The sequence below is a fragment of the Grampus griseus genome (assembly GCF_964374135.1).
Source record: "Grampus griseus genome assembly, chromosome: 1".
Classification (NCBI taxonomy): Eukaryota; Metazoa; Chordata; class Mammalia; order Artiodactyla; family Delphinidae; genus Grampus; species Grampus griseus.
The window spans coordinates 174,326,035-174,341,338 of NC_139017.1; the positions used below are offsets into that span (position 1 = coordinate 174,326,035).

At 56.3% G+C, this 15,304-nt stretch overlaps 1 protein-coding gene across 1 annotated transcript; it reads right to left on the reverse strand.

Moving 5' to 3' along the window:
- Nucleotides 1–1,940: 1,940 nt before the first annotated feature.
- AGTRAP (angiotensin II receptor associated protein) lies at nt 1,941–14,786 on the reverse strand. Its single transcript, XM_082675916.1, is given in 6 exon segments — nt 1,941–2,187; nt 3,700–3,711; nt 3,714–3,858; nt 4,699–4,804; nt 7,114–7,148; nt 14,706–14,786. Coding segments are annotated over 6 exon segments (429 nt in total). The 5' UTR covers nt 14,733–14,786; the 3' UTR covers nt 1,941–2,083.
- Between the last annotated feature and the right edge of the window lie 518 nt (nt 14,787–15,304).

Sequence of the window (15,304 nt, forward strand, 5' to 3'; positions counted from 1 at the left end):
GCTCCTGGGGAGCTCCACCTCAGACAGGGGCCTTCCTCTGCCCTCTCCCCAAAGATCCGCTCAACTTGGGGGTCTGGGGCTATAAGGAACTGGGGTCTCTGAATATACTCTCTGTTTGACACAGCCTCTCCTATCTGTACCCCCCCACCCCGCCTCTTCCTTCCTTGAGAAATCTGACACGCTCAGGATCCAGATGCAGGAGTATATACGCTGCGAGCCTCCCACGTGCCAGGAACCGGTACAAGCGAGAGAACTGGAACTTGAGTGTTAGCCTGTTAGCCTCCTCTCCCCCACCCAAGGCCACAACCATGCACTTGACACGGGTCCTTCTGCCTGATGCTTTTACATCTTACCACATGTACGCCACAAACAACACAGGGTATTGCTGAGAGGTTTTAAAATTCACACTAACGCTCTCATATCACGTGTGCCATTCTGCAACCAACGTTCGGGGGGAACCAACATTGATAGAAATAGGCCTGGTTTATTCATTGAACTGCTGAACAGCATTCCTTAGAATGAACGGACCACGGCTTATCTGTCCGCCCCCGTCTGACTAGGAGGCTGTTCCCGGTTTTCCACAGCTTCAGCCACCCAGCATCCCTTGGCCCCAGAGCACGAGCCCCTTCCCCGGAGGCCCATGTTCCTCCTTCCAGGGCTCTCGCCACCTGACAGAGGACTCCTAATGCCTGTTCCCCCCCGAGAGCAGGACCTGAGTTCACCCCTGTAGCTCCAGCATGTGGCAGGCACTCAGCTTCTTTGGATGGACGGATACAGAAGAATGGGGGGAGGGGACTGTGCACCAGGCCTTGACCTCTTTGTGCCGGGGACGAGCCGGGATGGCCTGAAAGAGCCCAGGCACCTGGGGTGCAGTGGTCAGTGCCATCCCAGTGGGAGTGGGGGGGGGGCCCTGGCCATGGGCTCCTTGGAGCTCCTGGACAGGTGTCCCCGTCTGCTCTGAGGCCAAGACACAGGGTCTGCCAGGAGCAGACCGCCCCTGGCCCACTCACCCAACATCATCATGGGCTCAAGGAGCAGCCCCGCCGACAACCTTGCCGTCACGCAGGGAGCCCTCCCGAGGGCCAGGCACCGTCCATTGCAGCTGCATCATCGCTCTCTGGGCAGGCATTAGCCCTCCTCCAGCAGACACGGGGGTCTGAGGGGCACACAGTCAGGGGCAGGGCAGGATTCAAACCAATACCTGAGCCATCTGAATTCGGAGAAATGGACACCCATTTGCCGCAATGAACAGTGCCCTCCTCTGCTGGGGCCTCGGCTGCGCTGGAGCTGAGCACAGAGCAGGCCCAGCTGGTCGTGAGCCCCTGCTTCCTCCTGCCACGAGAGAATGGGCACCTAAGGCCTGGTGCCCTGGGGATTCGCCGGAATCTTCCCAGGAATGGCAAGTCCAGGCTCCAGCCCTGACGGGAGATTAAACGTGGCTCAAAACACACTCAGCTAAAGGATTCCCTGAACTTTAATGCCATGGCTCTGAGAAGGGCAGCTTGAGGCTGTGGCGGACCTCTGAGGCTGCAGACACCACCAGCCTCCAGTGATGGGGTCCTGGGCCCCAAGTGACTAGGCAGCGAGAAGCCGTGGGTCCTCACCCCTGCACTCCTGGGGCTTAGTGTGACCAGAAGCTCTCAGAGCTCCTGCGGGAGGGCTTGGCCAACTTCGGGAGAGGCGTGGGGTAGGGGCATCACTGGCTCTTAGAGGCCTGACCCCGCCAGGCTCAGGCACGGCTCGACCCAGGGCCTGCACGGAGCAGCTAAGGGTGGAGGTGACCAAAGCGACCACAGTTCCCAGCCTGGCACCAGTGGGATGCCTGGGAGGGAGGAGAGGCCTCGAGGAGTTTGGGACAGGTGTGCACAGGGGCTCCTGGCCTCTCAGGGCACTTGATTCAGGCAACCCCTGAGATGGGGAACCGGAAGGCACATCCCACATTAGTTCTGAGAAAGGTGGGGGGACGGGAGCGCCCCGAGGATGACATCCAAGGCACCAAGAAGGTGATGCAGCCTCCTCCCACCCCTCCCCACAGTTTGTCAAACTGGCCCCTAGGCTGGGGCCAGGTGCAGCAGGGCTGGCTTCAGTATCCTTGGGGGACGTGAGCCCTGCTCTCCAGGTCGGCAGGGGCTTCTGGAGAGTCAATCGTCTGGTAGGCACTGTGATCCTGTGAAGGTCCGAGGAAAGCTAGGGGGCGGGGGAGATGGGGGGAAAGAAAAACTGAAGGGTGAGGACTTAGGACATTCCACAAGGCCAAACCAACATCCCCCTACCCCTTGACCAGAAAGGCCAGAGCTGGGCATCCCAGCACCCAGGAGTGACAGTGGCAGCAGCCCCAGGCATCAAGCCTTTAGCATATATTATTTATTCAATCCTCCTGTAACCCTACAGAGGTTTTTTATTGTCCCCACTTTACAGATGAGGAAACTGAGGGTCACAGAGATGAACTGACTTGCCTGAGATTATAAAGCTTGAAGCAGAGGACACCAGGGTTCAGACCTAAGCAGCACGACCCCAAGGACAGGGCTCGTAGCCATTATGCCTCAGTGGTTCTCTGAGCAGCACATGCTCAGGAATCTGGCCAAGGGATGCCCAGCCCTGGGCCCAAGGGCTCCTCTCCGGCTCCTCTCCCGGACAGAGCGGATACAGCGTGACTGTTTCCAGAAGGCCCCAGAGCTGGCACAGTTGCAGAGCCCAGAGGGTGCAAGGCAGGCGGTAGGGCTCTCAGTGCCACACCCCTCACTCCCATCTGCACTCTGCACAACTGTCCTGAGCTCCTGAACGGGCCCCAAGGGCCCTGGGCCTCAGTTTCTTCATCTGTCTAATGGAGGAACGTCACTGGCTCCTCCCCGCCCCCGGGCAGGCCTGGGCAGTGCTGAGGTTGCCCAGGGTGGGCGGCCCCGGGCCATTCCGGCCCTTAGCCCAGCAGCTCTCCCAGCGGGTCACGGGCCACTCTGGACCTCTCTTCTCAGAAGTGAAAGGTGGAAGACCACACCTCTCTCCACTTCTCTCAGAGAGAGAGAAAGGAGGTGAGAATGTGCATCAGAGAGGGCAGGGGAAGGGCCACCACGAGAAGGGGTACAGCTCAGAGAGGCCGTGGGAGCGGGCAGCAGGTCTGGGCTAAGGGAAAGCACCTGCAGTTCAGGGCTGGCTTTGGCCGGGGCCCCCACGGCCTAGGCCACAGCACCACCCCTCCCTTGGCCACCCAGACCCCGTATGTGGCAGGAGACGGGGGTTCCAGCAATGGGGCTGGAGGGAGCTGAGAGGGGAAGCTGGCCCTGCAGGTGCCTACAAGCCTCGGGCCACAGACTGCCCAGAACCGCCTGGGGCACTGGATCACGCCCAAAGCTGCACCCATGTCTGAGCTGACAGGGGAACCTGGCACTGTAGCCTGGTGCCAGGGAAAGGTCATAACAGGTGGGGGCGGCCAGGGGGGCCCCTGGGCTCCTGCAGCAGAGACCAGAAACTTGCACACGGTCCAGCCTGGCTCCCAGAGCCCACGCCAAGCCCCGCCCTGCACCTCGAGCCCTTCTCTCAGGGGGCAAGGTTGGCTCCCTGGGGCCGGGGGCTGGGGGGCGGGCAAGGTGGAGACCAGGGAGAGGTGGGGAGATGGCAGCGTGCCAGCACCTGGGCCAGCGAGAGGGGAGTCGGGGAGCTGGCGGGAGGCGCTGGCCTCACCAGCGTGGAGGAGGTGCTCACCCCTGCGCTCCCGAAGCAGCAGGAGACCGGCTTGAGGAGCGCGCTGACGATGGCCATGCCAGCGCTGAAGCGCTCTGTGTCCAAGAGGCTGGTCCTTGGGTAGAAGATGCTGATGTGGATGACGTCCAGGAAGATGGTGACCACCAAGCCACCCAGAAACTGCAAGACAGGCCGGGCGCAGGGCCCAGGGGCGACCACGTGTCATCCGGGTTTACGAGCCCGCTGCCCCCCGTCCCACCCCCTCACTCTCCCACCATATACACCAGGCCGGAAGCTCCACTTGTGCCCTACTGGGTCCTTGGGGTTTGCTGGACAACAGATCAAGCCAGCAGCCAGGACTCTGTGGATGAGATGCCCGACTGGGGGCTGTGAGGCCGCGAGCAGTGGTGTGGGGCCAGAGCACCTTCCCCCACCTCCCCTCATGCTGAGGCCACGACGAGGTACAAGACTTGGGTCCAGAGCCTCTGAGATGGAAGGTCCCTCAGAATTCACTTGCTCCATCTTCACCACCAGAGAAATCCCTTCTCAGCCATCCCGAGAGGCCGGTCGGGTGCTCACAGCCATCTGGGTCTGAGCGGGTGTCGGGAAGCTCCCCCGTGGGACAGTTCAGCCAGACGGTGTCCACTCTGACCTCACAAGGTGGTGGAGTTCCCTCTTCACAGGCCTCCCGGCCACATCCCTCCCTATTAGGAGGGCCCTAGAGGTGGGTTACTGGCGTGTGCTCCACTGCCCTCGGGGAAGGGCCAGTCTGGGACACCGGTGGGAGCCCACGCCATGCCCCTTTTGGGGAAAAAATGAGCAGACTCCGGGCTCTCTGAGCCAGGCAGGCAGGGAAGCAGGCCAGACTAGTGAAGGTGCACGTGGGCTGGTAGCCTGGGTGGGCTTACTTAGCAGAAAGTGGAAAATGGGGAAAAAAGAAGGGAGAGGAGATTGCACGAGTGAAGGGGAAGACGGAGCCGGGCCCACGATCACCCTCAAGCCAGTTCTCCCCCAGCTCACCATACTTATGGCGTCGATGGAGTCCCGCTGCGCGACGGCCCACACGCCCAAAGCCAGGATGGTGAAGTTGGACCACGCGTAGGCGCCCGGGAACACGATGCAGCCCCTGCGGGAGAAGGAGGCATCTGAGTCAAGTCAGGAGGTGGCCGCCGCACAGGTGCCCACCCCTCCCACAGGTCACCTCCTAAGGCTCTCAGGTCTCAGGGCCCCTACGAGCAGAGGCCACAGTTCATGGCCTTGTTCCTTCCCCCCACGCCCCCGTGCTCCAGAAATGTCAGCACTCTGCCTCCGCTCTGCCTCCGCGGAGGCAAATGCCACCGCTCTGCCTCCCAAACGGATCCGGAATCTGGCCACGTCCCTCCAGGTCCAAACCACCATCCTCTCCTACTAGCCTCTCCCCACTGGTCTCCGTACTTCCACTCCTGCCCGCTCCTGGCCATTCATAAACAGCAACCAGTTAGGTAAATCGGGGACGTCACTCTGCTAAAAGTTCTCCAATAGTTCTCTTGGAATAAAATTCAGATTCTTGACCATGGCCTATGGGGCCCTGTGGGATCTGGTGACACAGTCCAGCCTATACCTCCCATTCATTGCCTTGCTGTCCCCTCTATCCTGAACACTCGGTCCCTTTTTGTCATTTTAGCCTCACCTCAACTGTTAACTCCGAGACTCCTTCTCTGACTGCCCCATTTCAAGTACCACCTCACCGCTTTCTAACACAATGCCCACCCTCTTTTATTTTGTAGGGTATTGCTACTAACTCAACTGTTTACTTGTTTGTTAACTCAAAGAAAATAATAGTTAACCCAGAGCGCTTACTAGTACCTGGCACAGTTATAAGTGCTTTAAATTTGCTCATTTATGTGCATTTGTCTTAACAACCCCAGTAAGGAGGCACTATTGCTATCCTCATTTTACAGATGAGGAGAGAGAGGCACAGAGAGGTCAAGTAACTTGCTGAAGGTCACACAGCTGCTAAGTGGCAAAGCTGGGATTTAAACCCAGGCAGTCTGGCTCAAGAGGCTGCGCTCTTATCCACCGTATTCGCTCAGCTTGGATGGCCCCAGCACGCAGTGGGGTGCCTCACGAATTTAAATGGCGTTCCCTGAAGTGTACCGTACAGAAAACATGTGCAAAGTACTTAAGCGTAGGGCACAACGAGGCTTACTCAGAATAAGTAATCTCATTTTTTGGTTCTGGAAAGCAGGCCTCACCAGCTCAATCTTGGGGAGCGTCACTGAGAAATCTGGATTTTGACTCTGCTCCTCGAGGTCATTAACCATGATTATCACTGTTCCCATTATTCACACCCGTTAACGTGTGCACTGCACTTCCACAGCTGCAAAACGCACACGTGAGCTCAATGGTCTCCAGTCTCGGTTTGGCAGACAAATCTCCCCAGAAACTCAACAGCTAAAGCAGACGGTCATGATGAAAATCAATCCTGAGTCCTCAGGCCTCCCTTGGGCAGGCCTGGGCAGTGTCCGGTGAGCAGAGCATCGCCATGCTTCTCTCTCACAGCTCCTGAGTGGCGTGCTTCCTTGTACCCATTTTACAGATGGAAACCAAGGTCCCAAGAAGTGGAGTCACTTGGTCAAGGTGACCTGGCTGGAATATAGCAGAGCCAGGACCTGAACAGGGTCAGTCTGAATCCTGAGCCTGCCGTCTCTGGGCAGGGGGTGTGAAGTGAGAGTGAGGGTCCACCCCTGAGCAAGTGACCTCACCCCTGTGTCAGGCGTCTACTTGCTGAGCAGCTGAGCTAACCCCCAGAAGGCGACCAGCCTGGCAGCTGGCCTCTGGACACCCTCAATGGAGGTTAGCAGTTTTACAGTTTCAGAAGTTACGCTTTCACCTTCCGATGACCTTACAGGACAAGTGGGAGGGTCAGTAATGCTCTCACTTTATAGGTGAGAAAATGACTTAGGGGATTTAAGTGACTCACCCAAGGTCACAGACACACAGAGCTCTACCTGACATCCACCCCAGCACTGTATAAGAGACCGGCCCCCAGGCTTCAGCACCTCAGACCCCCCAGATGTGAAGGCCTCGGGGAAGAACTAGAGGGGTGACAAGCCCAAAGGGCTCGGGCAGTGTCTGGAGGAAGGTTGAGCGGTTGGTACTGCCCTGGGCTGTTGCCTCCCTGAGGATGAGGGCTCGAAGCTCCTAGGGCAGTGATGGCAAAGGCCTCTGGGTACTGCCTGCCCCTCTGACATCCTTGGAACATGGGGAGCTTGCTGGTGATGTTCCTGACAAGGTGCTATTCAGTCTTGGAACGGGCTGGGAGACGTGGACAAGGCCCGTGAGACACATGGATGCAGACCCAGGACACACATGGACAAGACCCCAAGGAGACACGTGGACCCAGATCCTGGGAGACAGGTGGACACAGAACAGGACACTCAGAGAGTCACTCACCAGATCGCCAGCAGCCAGTGAACCAGGAGGATCGCCTGTGACACACAAAGAAGAGGGAGTGGGTGGAGAGGAGATCTGTGAATGTGACCACCATGGCGGCAGGGGGGTGGGCAAGAAAGCTTATGGAGCCAGAAAACACCGGAAGCCCCCGCCTAGCCCCTAAGAGGGCTTCAGCAGTGTCTGTTGAAATGAAACACCACCAACAGTGACAGAAGAGAAGGTAGAGAAGGAGGAAGAGCACAGGCCAGGCGACGCTGCCACGTTGCCCTCCCCACTCCCTCGGGGCAGCTGACACCTACAGGCCTTCCTGCTTCCAAAGGCGGGAGGCTCCTTTGGGGAACCTGGGAATCTGCTCTGGAATCAGAGGAGCCTCAATGGGAAACTGGGGTGGGGGGGAGCTCAAATGAGGCTGATTTCTTAGGACACTGGAGCTGGGGTGCCGTGTGGGGACGGGGGGATGCCGGGTGCGTCCAGGGAATGGCAGAGCAGCCCAGTGGCAGAAGACCAGAGGGGAGAGGTGGGCCTTGAGGGCCTCCGCAAGGAGCATGGATTTCAGCCCAAGTGCACTGAGGGCTTTTCTGCAGGAAGGTAACACGCTATGATTTGTTAAGAAAAGAAATCCCCCTGGCCTTTTTCTAGAGTTCTGCGCTATCCCACCCTTTTTGTTGCCCCATATGTCCTTCAAAGACAGCCCTCTTTACTGGAGCTGGTCTCTATTCCTGGTAATCCAAAGGGCCCTGATTGGCAAGCAAGTAAAGAAGGAAGGAACAGATGCTACAGGGAGGACAGGGCAGCTGCCAGCTAGAGCTTCCAAAGAAGCAGGGAACTCGGAGCTGGTGCTAAAGGGGACGCAGGGACCAGCCAGGCAAAGGAGAGGGAGAGCGGGGCGTCCCAAAGTGGACACCCGGAAGCACAGGCAGGGACGCGGGACCCAGAGCCCCGAGGAGGGGGGGGCGCTGAGGCTGCGGGAGGCCAAGAGCCCCAAGTCGGGAGCTTCAGTGGGGCCTGGTGGTCGGTGGGGGCCCTTGAGGGGGTTTGCTCCCGGCACTGAGCAGTCAAGTTGGGAAGGGGAAGCCAAGAGCCGGGGGCGGGGACGGCATGCTGGGCCCAGAGAGCAAGGGCGCACGGCCAGGATTGCAGTGGTTTCTGGTCTGGTGCAAGGGGCTGGCTGCGTTTCTAGAAGGGTTGCTATTTATGGCACATTCCAGGTCCTGGGCCCAGCGCCCCACGTGACCTTCTCTGGGCCTCACAACAGCCTCTGGAGCAGATACTAGAATCATTCCCATTTTACAGCCAAGGAAACTAGGCTCAGAGGTAAATTAAGTTGATCGTGATTCCACTGATGGCAAGACTCAAATGAAACTGTAAGTATGACTCCAGAACCAGGGCTCCTCGCCTTCACGCCGGGGGCACGGCCTTCAGCGGAGGGGAGCTATTTGGGCTTGCTTGAGACAGACGCAGACGTTTTCCACATGGGGGGCAGGTGACATCCGGGGCAGACGCCCGGGATACCCCACCTTCACCCCCAGTGCTCAGTGAAGTGAACAAAGCCCAGAGTACGGTCCACGGCGCCCGAAGAATCCCTCTTCCGGCTACAGAAGACTAGATCGATTCTGTAAGGACCAATGCACCTGGCCTTACACAGGTCTTGAGACTCCGAAAAAGTTGAGTCTACATGACAGCAGGCTAGCTCTGGAAGGAATCTTTGCCATCACCTTCCCTCGTTTATGACCGAGTGCCTCCCACGCGTCAGGCAGCATTCTGAGATTTTTGTGCATAGGAACGCATTTCATCCTTACAATCCTCTGAGGTACAATTTTCCCCATTTTACAGTTGAGAAAACTGAGGCTCAGAGGTAAGTAACTTGCCCCAGGTCGCACAGCTGAGCCACGTTTCAAACCTGACTTAGCCAGGTGTTGTCCGACCCAGGGCCTGGGCAGATGTGCCCTCCCGTTACAAAGATGGGGAAACTGAGGCAGAGGAGGCCTAATCTTCTGAGGGTTTCTCTTCCCAGGGGCTGAAGGGGAGGGATCACACAGCGCTAAGTTTCTGAAACACGTACAGTTTAAGCCGGCATCGCTGGCACCTGCTTGGCCTCCACCCTGGGGATTCAAAGGCGAGCGAGGCAGATGCAACACTGGGCTGCCCTCCCAGACCTGACACCTAGGGTGGGCGGGAAACTGTGAACTAGGCCATCACCTTAGGAGTGTGGATTTCCAATGAGACAGCCTGCTGTGAAGGAAGTTACAGCAAAGGAGAAGGAACCTCACCCTGCGTCAAGGGAGAGGCGCTTAGGAGGCTTCTCTGAGGGACGAAGGGGGTGAGCAGGGGTTAACCAGGGGCAGAGGGGAAAGAAGAGCATTTCAAGCAGAAGGGACAGCACCTGCAAAGGCTCTGTGGCAGAAGGGAGCATGGAACATTCTGGAAACGGAAAAGAAGCCAGTGTGGCTGGAGTGGAAGAGGAGAGTGGAGAGGAGGGACAGGAAGCTGGGGGTGGGGCAGGGCTGGGCCTGGAGGGTGTGGGGAGAAATCCTGATCTTTATCTTAAGAGCAAAACACTGTCCCCCTCTGTCTAATAGGAAACCCTGCCCGCAGAGGGGAAGGGACCTGTCGGAGGCCATGACACGCGGCCAGCCACGGTGGTCCTGGTGTCGGGTTTTTAACTAAGACAAGACACCAAGGAAGGAGCCACAGGGGAGGCAGCTCACGTCGCCACTCTGGAAAATCAACACCAAATCCAGCCCTCCCTTGACTTCTATTTCAGAAACGGCCTTCATTTCCAAGGGCTCTGGTTCCCACCTCTAGACTGTGCACACTGCAGGTCTTTAATAAAGGGGTGCTCTTGGCCTGCAGAGCCCAGCTTTACCATGGTAAGAGGAAAGGCTGAGACCCAGGGAAGCCTGTGGGGAAACCATTCTGTTTAACCTGTGGGATAAAGTTTTTCCTGGAGCCAGAAAAGCTTGTACTATGGAGTGAGCACCTGCTAAGGTCCAAAACTAGGCCCTCTCTTTTGGGCAGAACAGAGTATAATCTGGAAATCCTGCAGACCTTTAGCAGACACACATCCCCTCGGTGTGACATCACTTTTGTTTTCTAAATATTTAGGAAACATAGCATTAGTGGATCACTTCTCTTCAGCCCTGGGAAAAGAAACCCACAAAGACGAAGCCTCCTCTGCCTCAGTTTCCCCACCTTTGTAATGGGCGGGCGCACCCACCCAGGCCCAGAGGGGTCTAATGTGCAGGAAAACTCCAACAAGAAACCCAGCCAAGATTCTAGAAAAGAGTGGCTATATGTGTATGTATAACTGATTCACTTTGCTGTACACCTGAAACTAACGCAACACTGTAAATCAACTATATGCCAATAAAAATAAAGAAAAGAAAAAGAAACCCAGCCAAGCTGGCTCTGCCCTTCCTGACAGCCCTCATCTCAGCACAAAAGAACTGTCTGCTGACTCTGGGGGAGGTTTCTGGTAACCAAGGGGATACTGGGGATACCCAGGTACTGCCATAGAGAATGAGGGAGGGAGGGGCCTGAGAATGTGCCTGGGCAGCCTGACCGTTCTGACTGGGCAAGAGGAAACAGACTTGAGCTCCTGGACTCTTCCTATAGACTCGGCCCAGGGGGGCTGCCCCGCCCTTTCCACCGCAGAGACAGGCATCTGACGGTCACTGGATGTACCTACTTACTAACCGTAAGTACTGTTATGGAACAGACATCCAGAAACAGTGTCAACCACATCAATCCCTGCTACTGAGGAAGATCTGCCTGTCACGTGTCTACACTACCCTGAACACTCGGCCCACGTCATCCTTATAACCGTCTGGCGTAGAGTTTTAATCCTGTTTTACTTATGAAGAAACTGAAGCTGTGAGAGATTAAGTAAATTGGCCCAAACGGTAATGCTTATAAACAAGAGAGCCCAGATGCTAATCTCAGGTCTATCTGGTCTGAGTTTTCCTGCTAATAAAAATGTGATGAAGGGGCTTCCCTGGTGGTGCAGTGGTTGAGAGTCCGCCTGCCGATGCGGGGGACACGGGTTCGTGCCCCGGTCCGGGAGGATCCCACATGCCGCGGAGCGGCTGGGCCCGTGAGCCATGGCCGCTGAGCCCAAGCGTCCGGAGCCTGTGCTCCGCAACGGGAGAGGCCGCAACAGTGAGAGGCCCGCGTGCAGCAAAAAAAAAAAAAAAAAAAAAAGTGATGCTACACCACCTCCAGGACCACTAGATCCTCCCCTTATCACCCTAGAAGGTAGGGTCTAATTTTATGCTCTTTTTATGGTGAGGAAACTGATACTCAGAGAGGTTTAGAAATCTGCTCCAGGTCACACAGCTAGTAAGCAGCAGAGTCTGGCTTTGGACAGAAATCTCTCTGGCCCCAAAGCCTGTGCTCTATCCACTGTGCTGGAAGAGCAAGGGAAGGGTGGATGGAAATGAGGAGGTTTGACCTTGAGAAGAGAAGGCTAAGGGGGAAACCGCAGGGTCCTGCGGACCAGGACTTAGACCCTTCGTTTGCCACTAGAGGGCCCACGGGGGTGGGGGTGGGACTTCCCAGACGGGTGGTAGACAGACCTGAGGTCACCGTACAGTTTTGTATTTTTTCAGCTTGCAGGATTGAACCTGTGCCCTGGGCAGTGAAAGCACTGGGTCCTAACCACTGGACCGCCAGGGAATTCCCAGGAAAAATATATTCTCTATATTAATCTGTATGGAGGGAATTCCCTGGCGGTCCAGTGGTTAGGACTCTGCACTTTCACTGCCGAGGGCGCGGGTTCAATCCCTGGTAAGGGAACTAAGATCCCACAAACCGCACGGCACGACCAAAAAAAACCATAAACAAACAAAAACAAAAACACCCAGAATATATTTTCCTGGTCCTGTGCAAACACTCGGTGGCCTGTTGCATGAGGCAGCAAGATCCCCGAGGACCCCCGAGGGCTGAGGCTAGGGGACAGCACTCAGGGCTGCTGGAGAGCAGAGGCAGAGGTGGGCAGTGGTTAATGGTGTGGGCATTGCAGCCAAATATGTGGATTGGACCCCAGCTCTGTGACTTAGAGCTGTGTGACCTTGGGCCGGTCACCTGAGCTCTCAGAACTGCTGCTTGCTCTTCTATAAAGTGGGACTATAATGTTTCACAGGGGTGTTGTGTGGCTACAGAGAGGTGGAGGGATGTGCGAAACATTCAATGCAATGCCTGCCAGGTAGTCAGCCCCCCAGACGTGGCCATCCTCATTACTACTACACAGTCAGCTTCCAGAGTTCTTAACCCTCATGCTACACTACCCCCTGCACCCTCCTCCAAAGGGCCTTTCTCCCAAGACCTCACGAACCCTAGCCTATTGCCTTCGAAACTTGTCACAGTGACATTCCTCCAGCTCAGGACTTGCCTCACGGGTGGGGCTGGGTTAGCGACTGCCCAGAGGGCCTGGGGCACTTGCTTCTGCTCACCTGGCACCGCTGCCCACTCCAGCTGGGCTGGGCACAAGCAGGCATTGAGCCAATGCCCAAGGAATGTGTGAAATAAGGGAGGGGGTAGTGCAGGGCCACAGGGGTGCATTGCCCCCGCTCCCAAGGGGCTCTGGTCTCAGAACACCCCACTCAGACGGCGGTGAACAAGCACCAACAGCTCTCTCCACAGGGTGGCCAGGTTTAACAGCAAAAACACAGAGCACCCAGTTAGTTTTCAATTTCAGATAATGAATAATTTGCTAGAATGTCCCAAACATTGCCTGGGATATACTTGTACTAAAAAATTATTTATTGTTGATATGAAATTCAAATTCAACTGGATGTCCTGTATGTTACCTAGCAACCTTAGCTGCTCAGGCCCTCCCAGCACTTAGTTGTCTCTGATTGGTATCAGTTAAGACCCTCTGAGATATGATGTTTTATTTCCCAAGTCAAGGGAAGGACCAGACATTTCATTCCGGGCACCCAAAGCCAGCACAGCTCACACCTGGGGTCGTGTGTGGCCTGTCCCACCCATGAAGTTGCTCCAAAAAAAGCCCCAAACAGACTAAGCCCTCCCCGTGGACAGAAAATGTCAAGGCAGAAGTCAGTCCTAACTAATTGGTGGCCAGGAAAGGACACAGCTTTGAAGTCTGACCCTGATGGATTCAAACCCTGACTCTGCCACTAAATCTCTGTGGGACCTTGGCAAGTTACTTACCTGGTCTGAGCTGAAGTTTGCTCATCTGTCAAAATCTCAGAAGGTTGATGTGATTAAATAAATAACCTGGCACCCCACAGATGCCCCCCAAATGCGGGCTCTCTCCCCTCTCAATTCCTGTGGCTCTGTCCCTCATTTCATTCCCTCTTAGCAATTATTTTAGGCAAATCTCTAATTAGAGAAAAGGCGGTCAACATTAACCCCACACAGGCTGGAACAGAGTATCGACACCAACAAACCTTAGTTGCCCTCATGTAAATTTCTTCCCAGCTAAACCTTCAATCCAAGTCCATTCCCTTGTTCCAGCCATCTCTCCGCCTAGCCGTTGACTGAAAGCTTCGGGGAGGTTTACTGAAGCAAGTATTAAGGAAAGTATCAAGGGACGTCTTCCCATATGAAGTCACAGCACAGACGGTGTCTAATAATCCAAATATGGATAATGTATTGTGCTGTAGTCATCTCTTAGATTCCTTCAGTACCAGACACCACGGGTGCTAAATTCTTTGTCATGCGTGAGTAAAAGGCCATTCCTGGATACTACAGTCTCGAAGGAAACTGCACTGAGACCCAAAATGGCAGGTTTGGTCCAAGGTTCATACGTTCCTGACCAAAGTTAAAGGCTTCAGCCTCTCAGTGGCAAACAGAGCCAAGAAGCACTGGGCTGGTGGGGCGGGGAGGAAAAAAAAGAACAGCCGCTGGCATCCTGACAGCAGAGGACACGGCTCAGGAAATGAAGACACCCCAGGAAGCTCCAGTGTTTCCCTAAATGCGCAAAGTTGGCGTTCTCTGCTTTTAAGTAACTTCTATTGGTGTCTGTGCTGCTTACGAAATAAAGACGTTGAATTCATAAACTTTGAAAAACCACTCGTCCGGGATCACAGCTTCGTCTGCCAACAAAGGAGGCTACCAGGTTGGTGTCGGGGGTGCAGGTGAAAGGTTTAGCCCCTCTCTCGGTGAAGGGGAGGTGGGCCGCCTCTAAGTCCCCCTCGGGCTCTCGGTGGGCCCCCCGCCCCGCGCCTTCCTCTTTCCCCAGGGGAATTCTGGGCGCGCAGGCCAAAGCGAGCCTCGGGGGCCCGGCGCTCCCAGCTGGGCCGGTCTGACTCCGGGAAGAGGGGGCCTCTTCCCTCCCTTCCCTCCTCCAGTTTCCTCTCGGTCTTTCCTGCTGGCCTTCTGTATCCCTCTCCTTGCTACGGTCTATCCACCCACCTCCTTCTCAGCTGGACTCTACGTTCTCTTTCTCCCTACCACCCCTCTTTCCCCAAACGCTCGGTCCTCTCACCTCTAAATTCCTACTTTAAAAGCGCAAACGCCCAGCACGCTCGGGGAGACCCGCCCCGCGCCCGCCCGCCAGCCCGCCAGCCCGCCAACCCCAGCGGCTGGGCCACCCCCGCCCCGCCCCGCCCCGCCCCGCCTATTGCCACCTTCAGGTTCACGGCGGGCAGCTCCATCTCGACGAAGCTGGAGGGAACCTGCGCGACAACCGCGGGGGCTCCTGGTCTACGAACTCGGGAAACAAACTTGCCCGGCTCCGCCCCGCCCGCGGCCCCGGCTCCACCCCCCCGGGGGGGATGGGCACGTGGGTTGGGTCACGTGACTGTTGCCCGGTTGCTAGGCGACGGCGTCCGGCTGCTAGCGCCTTAGTCCCGCAACTGACCAGGTAGTTCCCGGCACCGCTGGAGAACATTCAGATTTGCGTCGCAAAGGGCACAATATCTCGCCGAGTTGAAGTTCCTGCAAGTGGGCTGTTGGGAGAACTTGGGAGAACGTCCAGGTACAAACTGCAGATGCGGCAACAGCTGTGTCTCATCCCAGAGGGCACCCTCTCTCCTCCCTCCTTCTCCGGTGAAAGTGGAGACAGTTGCGGACCTCAGAGGATCCTTGTGAGGATAAATGAACTAATTCATGTTGAAGAAAAAATGATTCTGACACTTGCTAAAATGGTAAGGAAAACTTATTCAAGACTACTGGGGCAGGGGTTCCACAATAGGGAAGGGAGAGTTCAAGCCCAACTCGGAGAACC